At 46.0% G+C, this 9521-nt stretch overlaps 2 protein-coding genes across 2 annotated transcripts; both read left to right on the forward strand.

The window, feature by feature from the left end:
* Positions 1 to 1099: 1099 nt before the first annotated feature.
* Positions 1100 to 2263, forward strand: LOC124672116 (tyrosine--tRNA ligase 2, cytoplasmic-like). The gene has a single exon (XM_047208398.1). It carries the CDS (start codon positions 1100 to 1102, stop codon positions 2261 to 2263), a length of 1164 nt encoding a protein of 387 aa, XP_047064354.1.
* A 3242-nt stretch (positions 2264 to 5505) lies between these two features.
* On the forward strand, positions 5506 to 6909 carry LOC124672117 (tyrosine--tRNA ligase 1, cytoplasmic-like). The gene is made up of 2 exons (XM_047208399.1): positions 5506 to 6362; positions 6564 to 6909. The coding sequence occupies exons 1-2, from the start codon at positions 5506 to 5508 to the stop codon at positions 6907 to 6909; spliced, it is 1203 nt and encodes a 400-aa protein (XP_047064355.1).
* The last annotated feature ends 2612 nt before the right edge of the window (positions 6910 to 9521 follow it).

Here is a 9521-nt window from a genome sequence, read left to right on the forward strand (position 1 = left end):
TCGGGGTCCCCATCGGACGACCGATGCCTAGCGTTGCCCGAACATTTCCAAGGTCAGGTCCTGATTTTTCTCTTGTGTTGGCGGCACGCAGCTTTCAGAAGAACCACAAGCTTGCGCGGCTCTCGCTGATGAGGGAGGCGAGCTTCGGGCATGGCCGTCTGAGGCTCTGAGAGTGGTGAACACCACCACAGCGCGCTGGGCGTGGCACCGCAACGACGACGCCGACTCCACCATCCACGACGACCTCTGGCTCGAGAGCCTTGCCGCCAACGCCGCGTGCTGGCAGCGGCAGGCCGATCCTGCCGATGATTCTTCGAGCGACGAGTTGTAGTAGGCTTGTTTGTGACAGCTCCTGAATTTTTCTGACCAAACATTGCTGAATCCGGATGGTGTGTACGAGCACTGCCGATTGCCGCGGACCCGTGCTTAATTTGGCTGTCAAATTATACGAGTACGTATCTGACATTGACAAGAATGCAGAGAGTTCGTTTCCTTTCTAACGCACGTACAGTAGCTCCTGTATTCTCGGCAATGAGCGGAGATTAATTGCGGACAACTAATTAATTAGGAAATCCACATTCCCAAATTTGCGTTGCCTCTGGAGTGTGGAGCAAGATATATAAAGCGAAGGAATAGTAGGAAAAGAAAGATTTGCGCGACTTGCATGCGAGAGGACCAGGTCAAATACAGCGAAAACATCTGTCATACTTCTTCCCAACCGCATCCCCTGTCGTTCCTATCTCCTCGGCGGCGGCGTTTACGGGTGCCGATTTGGTGGCCGGAACCACCACACCGTCGAGGACGCCTGATCTCGCGCGTGGTCGAAGCAATGTTATCGTGGGCGTTTGCTCGGGCGCTGGTTAAGGGAACCAGACGCCCCCTAGTTGTGTCCGTCCAGGCACCCGCTGCGCTTCGCCACGGTTGCCAGATGCCACAGCAGCTTCACCGCCTCCATCGCCGGCCAGTACAACCTGACGGCTCGCAGCACCCGCTTCAAGGTACCAACACGGGAGTTCCTCCTGTCGCTGTCTTCCAGCCAAACTTGACCAAGAACCGTAGCTTTCTTTATCGAAAAAAAACGAACCGTAGCTTCTCATCCATGGTGGCGAATTCAGCCGATGCTTCTGTCAACACAACTACGGGGGATGACACTGTTGGCGGGAACATTGATCAGAGGTTCGCAACGCTGACGAGCATCGGCGACTGCGTCAACCAGAACGAGCTCAGGCTGCTCTTGGAGAAGAACAGCGCCCCTGTTTGCTACGTCTGGTGTGACCCCTCCCCCTGCATGCACATAACCCAGGGGATCTCGGTGGCCATGAACGTCAACAAGCTCATCAAAGCTGGCTGCACAGTCAAGGTTCTGATGGCGGATTGGCTTGCTCGGATGGACCGTAAGATTGGCGGACAGGTCGGCGGCGATCTAGGCGAAATGAAGACCGTTGGCCTCTACAATGCCGAGGTCTGGAAAGCAGCCGGCATGGATCTTCAAAAGGTAGAGCTCGTGTGGTTGTCGGACGGGATAATCCGCAATGCAGATGTATACTGGCCGCTTACCATGCATATTGCAATAGTAAGCGAGGTGAGCGGAATAAAAAGGTGGCTCCGTTTCCGCGCATCCAAGGATACGAGGGGCCATGGGCGTAAAGATCCCTACTCACGAAGAGATTTTACCGCTGCCGAGATGTTCTATCCTTGCTTGCAGAGCGCGGGGATGCTCCTGTTCCACGAGGCTGCAGACATGTGGCTGTTGAGCCTGGATCAGCGCGGAGGCCACATGGTAGCTAGGCAGTTCTGCAATGACACGGGGAAGAGAAATATTAGACCAGTCGCTCTGTTCAACAACGTGCTGCCTAACCTACTAGAATCCCCTGAAACGGAAATGATCGACGATCCGAGCTGGGCCATCTTCATGGAGGATGATGAGGATGACATCACTTGGAAAATGGACAAAGCTTTCTGCCCTCTAGATCTTGCTGAAGTCAACCCGTGTTTGGAGTACGTAGAGCATATAATCCTGCCTTGGTTAGGAAAGTTTGAGGTGGTTCGGGAGGAACACGATGGCGGCAACAAGACCTTCGTGAGCATGGAAGAGTTTACTTCCGATTATCAAAGTGGCGCCCTGCATCCTTCCGACGTGAAACATGCCCTTGAGAGGTCACTAAACATGGTGTTGCAGCCCATTCGAGATCACTTCAGAGACAACGCTGGAGCAAAAAAGCTAGTGGAAGCAATGGATAAATATTATTCATATTTTAGATAATATGTACTAAGGACAGCAAGATAGAGTGAGATGCATAAGTGTAAGAGGAAACAGATTCACCAGACGATACACGGGTCTCTAATTCCAAGTCAAGATATTATTGTCGAATTCATCAATAAATAATATTTCTAGATGATAAGATGAATTAGATTTTCCTGGAAATTTTGTAACAAGAGATAAATAAATAATTTTATTGCCTTTCTACCATGCATTTCTTGTTTATGGGTAAATAGGCTCACCTATAGACAAGACACATCATTATAACTTTACTGGAAAAAAATGAATGAGATTTCCAGAGAGATTTGGAAATAACAGATAAATAAATAATTGTATTGTCTTTTTGTCATGCATTTCTTGTTTATGGGCAAACAGTCTCACCAAAGTAGACAAGATCCATCATTATTGCTTTTGGATGGTCCATGTTGATTCATACTACTAGGCTAGCGCCGAAGACCTCAGTTTTTTTTGGAGTATTATTTTAGACATATTAGATTTCGTTCTTTGTTTTTCAACTTTTGAAGGAGGGCGGGCATTAGTAACCTAGTGTTGTAGTGCCCTCCACCCGATCATTTTAAATTGCAAGTTTTCATGAATGTGAATTGGCCAGGTTCTCATGAATGTAATAATTGGCCTGTCATAGGCATGATGAGGTTCCATAGCGTCACAGCACATCAGGTAGCATACATACAGATACATGCATTTGTTACTCTGCTTGGGTGCAGTTGATTTTTAGACTTAGTAGGGGTAAGTGTATACACGTATGTGTGAGTGGCTGAGCGGCTATATCTATACTGTGTTTCGCCAAAAAAAAATCACCTGAAGCACCGCTTGGGCACTTGCAGCAAGTACAAAAAAAAACCATAGGAACGGTCGAAATGGGCCGGTCGTATCGCGCATGGGGGACTCACGTGAGCATTGAAGAGTTCACGGTAGATTATGGAAGTGGCGCTCTGCATCCTTCTGATGTGAAGCATGCCTTTGCAAGGTCACTAAACATGGTGTTACAACCGTTCAAGATTTTTAAACGGAAGACTTCATGGCCCGGCTTTATATATAAAGCCTCACATGGCATCAATAATAGCGTATCGAGTTCACGGATATGTTTGAGCCCGTTCAAGATCAGTTCAGAAATGACGTTGAAGCAAAAAAAAACTAGTTGAAGCAATAGAGAAATAAAATTTGTATTTCAGATAACGATACTAGGGAGCAAGATAGAGTGAGATGCAAGGAGTAGATTCATGAGATGATATACTAGTTCAAAGATTATTTTGGAATTTTTAATTGAGTAAAGTAATAATATTATGAACTAGATAATGTGAGAGGTTTTGGGTGAGACGTCCCTTATACCTCCCCAAATTTGAGCGATACTTTATCCAGGATGTGGTAAAAAAATTGTAGACATAGCAACGGTCCATATAAACTTGATATTGAGGATAAAATTTAGCATAGAAAATATTTTCAGAACCTTTCAATTATATTGACAATAAAACATTCGGAGAATGAAACCATTTATAAGCTTGTCCCTTGAAAGACATATAGAAGAACATCCTTTGCACTACTTTATTAAATAAATCAGAAAGCTTAAATAGAGAACACACATCATCGATCATCAACAAATGATCCCTTGGATGCACACACTACCATCACAAGTGTAATGGTTAGCTTTCACATATTCAATAGGTTCTCGAGTCTTGTAAGTACCTCATGTGGTTAATATAAAAAAGTATTTTGAATACATGGATACAAATTTTTTAGAAGTTACCACGCATCCATTCCCACGATGTCTAAAACAACAAATGAAAATAAAAATAGCAAGAACAATTTTTAGGATTCTTACCAACTTAGCTTATCAATAACGCTACGCTATTTGACAATCATATCCATGCGGAATTGCACCCTAATAATTGATCCTCGGGTCATCTCCATGAGCAATCAAGTGACTTATTAAGACATAAATGTTCAATTATTACCTTATATTCTAGGGTTATTACAATTCCAAGAATTGAGAAATGATTTTTTTCACTCCGTCCTTTCCTCATCTCTTCGTTAGTAAAAAATACTGACTAATCTTACCATATGCCCGAGGAACGTAGAGGCTACTCCCAGTCCCAATGATAAAAGCATGGCAATGACCAGTGACATATGAAATAAACACAAGCTGAAAGTATAACTTCACCAACAAATAATATCACGGTATCCACTACTAGCATACAAATAACACTATGCTGTGTTTGGATGTATAGAATTTGAGTGTGGAATTGGAATTTGGGGCCAATTGGCCCAATTCGGCTGTTTGAATTGGAATTTCAGATTCCGGCCACCGCCGCCGCCTGGAGGGGATTCAAGCCCGACTCGAGCGGGTGCCCCTGGCAGCTTCGTCTTGCCGGCCTGTGCCGGCCTGTGGAAAAAATTCATCAAATTCCATAGTTTGTTCATCCAAACAAGATTTGGAATTGGTTACAAAATTTGATTCCAACAATAATTTCCGAACACATCCAAACAAAAGAATCGAATTAGAAGCCAATTCATTTCCATCTTGGATTTGGAATTTTAGTCCAATTCAATTCCACACTCAAATTCTATGCATCCAAACACAGCATAGAAGCTATCCATGGTTCCAATTTACATAAATTGCAAAGGCAGTTGAGGTCGATTACGTACAAAGATGGCGTCGGTGTTGTTGGTGGAGATGGCGATGGATTTCATAAATTGCAATATCGCATGAGCATTTTTACAAAATTGACCCAGAAGAATTTTTAGTGTTGCAGCACATTTAAACTAAGAAAACAAGTTATATGAAACCCAAGAAGAAACGAACGACTTGCAAGAGAAACTACAAAAAAAATAAGAAAAATAAAAGGTAGAAAATGAAAAGAAAAAAGCAATAATTAAGCAACAAAAAAAAACGCATGGGAAAAAAAGGTCCAACTGGGCCGGTCGAATTGCGGATGGGTTCGTGGAAGCTCGAGACCGGAGATTGCGGACCAAGAGAAAAAGAGAAGATACGCATCATACGAGAGGACCAGCTCAAAGGAAGTCCTAAACCGTGAAAGGAAGGGAAAAAAATACGCATCGTTGCTAATTCAGCGGACGCTTTTGCTACCTCCTGGGCGGCGGCGGCGGCGATTGTACGTATCGATTGAGCTTTCAGAGTTTCAGGCAGGATTTCGCCTGCCGTGTAGTTCCGATAAAAAGGAGCGGCCACGACGACGCCCGACTCCGATTGATTGTCGCAGTTGACAATGTTCTCGCGGGCGTTTTCTCACGCACTGGCCAAAGGAACCAGGCGCCCGCTAGATGCGTTCGTCCAGGCACCTACCGCGCTTCGCAGCGGCTGCCAGATGCATCAGCAGCTTCGCCACCTCCATTGTCGGCCAGATGTGCGAGCTGTCGGTTTGCAGCGCCCGCTGGGCAAGGGTTCAGTCCGGCCTGCCTGTATCTTCCAACCAAACTGGACCGTACAGCGTAGTTTTTCCACGGTGGAGAATTCAGTCGATGACGCTTCTACGAGGGAGCTAGGTGCCGCCGGCGTGTGTTATCCTGATCAAAGGTTCGCAAGTCTAATGAGCATCGGCGACTGTGTCAACCAGAACGAGCTCAAGCAGCTACTGGAAAAGAAAGCTGCCCCCGTCTGCTACGTCTGGTGTGATCCCTCCCCCTGTATGCACATAACCCAGGGGATCTCCGTAACGGTGAATGTCAACAAGATGATCAAAGCCGGTTGCAAAGTGAAGATCCTGATGGCAGATTGGCTTGCTCGGCTGGACCCGGAGAACACCGATGGCAGGTTTGGCGGCCATCTAACAGAGATGAAGGAACTTGGCTCGTACAACCTTGAGGTCTGGAAAGCAGCCGGCATGGATCTTGACGGGGTAGAGCCCGTGTGGCTGTCGAACGGAATAAGTCGCAACGAAAACGTATACTGGCCGCTTACGATGGATATCGCAAGAACAAGCGAGCTGGGTGGAATAAAAAGGTTTCTCCGTTTCCACGCGTCCAAACATACAAAGGGCTACGGGAGGATCGATCGTTACGCGTTGAGAGACTTTAACGCCGCCGAGATACTGTCTCCCTGCCTGCAGAGCGCCGGGATGCTCCTGTTTCCCGAGGCGGACTTGTGGCTGCTGAGCCTGGATCAGCGTGGGGCACACATGTTAGCTAGAGAGTACTGCAATGCCCGGGGGAAGCAGGGCAATACACGGCCGGTTGCTTTGTTCAACAACGTGCTGCCTAACTTGCTAGAAATGCCTGAGATGGAAATGTGCGGCGATCCGAGATGGGCTGTCTTCATGGAAGATAGTGAGCATGCCATCGGTAGGAAAATGAGGAAAGCTTTCTGCCCTCCAGGATCTGTAGAGGGCAACCCGTGCTTGGAGTACATCCAGCATATAATCCTACCTCGGTTCGGAAAGTTTGAGGTGGTTCGGGGGGATGAGGACGGCGGCAACAAGACGTTTGTGAGCATGGAAGAGTTTGCTGACGATTATAGAAGCGGCGCTCTGCATCCTCCTGACGTGAAGCAGGCCCTTGAGAGGGCACTAAACATCATGTTGCAGCCCGTTCGAGATCACTTCAGAAACAAGGCTCAAGCAAAGAAGCAAGATAGAGTGAGATGCAAAGGAGGTGCTACCTCTGATTCAAATTAGTTGTTGCATGTTCATTGAATCTATCTAGACAGATTTAGGCAGCAACATTTTGCCTAAATTTGCGATAATTAGTTTGGATCGGAGGAAGTGGATTCATGAGATGATGCACGAGTTCCTAATTCCGAGTCAAGAGATTATTGCGGAATTCGATAATTAAGTAGTTCATGTAATCCCATTAAAAAAGGAATTAGATTCTCGAGGAAATTTTGGAAAAAATAATATAAATAGACTATTGAGTATTTTGGATTATTTGTGGTTGTTTATGATGCTACAAGTGCGTATCCTTGATGTCTTGACTAGTTTGGGACATTAAGTTGTTGCGTGGCAGCAGCTGGCCGTCCGAGCGTAGCGACTGTGCCGACGGCCTGACCGTCGGCACATCAACTTGGCTGGACTAACGGCCGTTAGCCGCGCTGCGGGGCCCTCGACGAGTGTGCCGGTGGCGACTGTGCCGATGGCGTCGTCCCACCGTCGAGCTGGACGCTGTGCCGATGGCGAGACGTGTGCCGACGGCGACGGTTGCTGTGCCAAGGAGGTCATATATTATAGTATTGTAGCATAGCCGAGTCTGACGAGCAGCACCGTTGTCCATGACCGTCAATAAAACCAACTCCGACGAGTAGCATATGGCTCTTACCAACCGGTGCAAAAGCACCATTTTTCACTAGTGTGTATAAGGAATACCTCCACTAAACTAAATATCAAAAGTCAAAAGTACTAATGGATATAACCATGGGGCAGGCTACCACAGCTTTACTGACATTGTTACACTAATAATGCAAATCTAGGCGTGTGTATGAATATTTAGTTTTCCAGTATTCATGGTTCAGTATTCATACAGAAAGAATAACAATCTTTTTTCAACACATATGTATCAATCATTAGAAGATACTAAACACCGATAATTATGTGTGCCATATGTGACTTCTGAATACTACCGATTGTATTTTACGAGAAGCATCAAGTCACGAATACCTCTTTGTCCGCCTAATTAATCCTCTATGACAATGGCAGTAAACATAGATAAATATATGTGGTACACTCAATACCCCGCAAGATGAAGGATGTCAAGGAAAATGTCAGGGGATTGTGGATGAAATTTGTAACTGAAGCGCATGGTTTACACTGAGATTTGAGTACCTCGTGAATGAAATTTGTAACTGAAGCGCATGGTTTACAAACCTAGTACAAAACAGCTCCTGTCCCAGCACGGCAGCACAGAACCAACATTGAATGAAGGGTAAATAAAATTTGACAAAATAAGGAACCTTACCTGTAGGATGCAGGAGATCGCGCCCCTCGCTATTTCGCCCCCATGGTCGCTCCCATTGCCGGAGTCGCGAACGCATCACTGCCAGCGTCCTCCTCCGTGAAATCGAGGACTCCATCATCCCCGGACCTACCAGACACCACGTAGCTTTTGCAAATCAAGAAATTCTTTCGATCAAAGGTGGGAAGAAAGAGTCGCTTCTTTTAATAGAAATTCCGAAGAAAGAAAGAGTAGATGGGTGAGGATAGACGGCCACACGGAAGAGCACCTAGCTGTTTCCGTCGGGGTACTAGGAGCAGTTTGGAGCAGGCTAAGAAAATAAATCTAATTCATGCATCAAAAGAATCCGTGGAGAACTAACCTTACGATATCAATCCAAATGTTGATGGCGTTGCTGGACTGCAGCTTTGACAGAATAAGAACAAGATCCGCCCGCTGCAGATCACGCCTTGATGTCGTCTCATCTCGTCGAGAAGAACGGAGTGGCTGCTCTCCTCGCCTCGCCTCGCCGACGCCAAAGTCCAAAGTCACAAGTCACGCGATAGCCGACGCGCGGCTGCGTGACAATGGCCTAGTACTTATAGAGGAGCGACAGGTCTAAGGTTGCTGAAGAGGTTTGAAATTTCGAGGGAATTAAGAGGTGTGGCGGGAAACAAGATTAATTTCGGTGGGTTCTCTTCTCTCGCGCTGCTCGTCGAGAGCGATTGACCGCTGGGATGCCTTTTTCTCACGGATCATTGACATGGCTAGATGCCTTGTAAGACCAAACGGCAAGCATGGAAAAGAGACAAATCTAGTTAATACGGGAGGATTCCTATCACGCTTCCAGGATTAATTTGCCATCAATCATGAGACCATAAAATCCATAGCATCCTATATACTCGGCGATTTCTAGGATATAAATCGTGGGAATCCTAAGAGCCCCTCTGTAAACCAAGTAGGCTTCCACTCACTTCTTAAATTTGATTGTTCCATCCAATGGTATGGAGTGCGGCTGGAACACATGGGCGGAGGTACTTGGCTCTACTGGTGTATAGGTTGTGACAACATGCCATACATAATCCTGAAAGTTTGACTGTTTATCTTTGTACACCCATTGTTTGAAACCTGGCTCCGGCAATGGGCTGAATTGGTATCTCCGTGATTTTTTAGAGCTTTGATTCCTTATGACAATGAATTTGTATCATTCACAAGTGAAGTGTTGCTTCTGGAAAAAAAAAAGTGGTAGAGATCTATGGCAGCTTGTTCGGTGGATACATTGTTTCATGTTTTCCCTAAATACTGATAGGTAGATTGATGCTTTCCTTCTGCTTTCCCTAAAGAAATTAGCATTGTGGTGGCT

This window comes from Lolium rigidum, chromosome 7, assembly GCF_022539505.1.
Source record: "Lolium rigidum isolate FL_2022 chromosome 7, APGP_CSIRO_Lrig_0.1, whole genome shotgun sequence".
In the NCBI taxonomy this organism is placed as follows: domain Eukaryota; kingdom Viridiplantae; phylum Streptophyta; class Magnoliopsida; order Poales; family Poaceae; genus Lolium; species Lolium rigidum.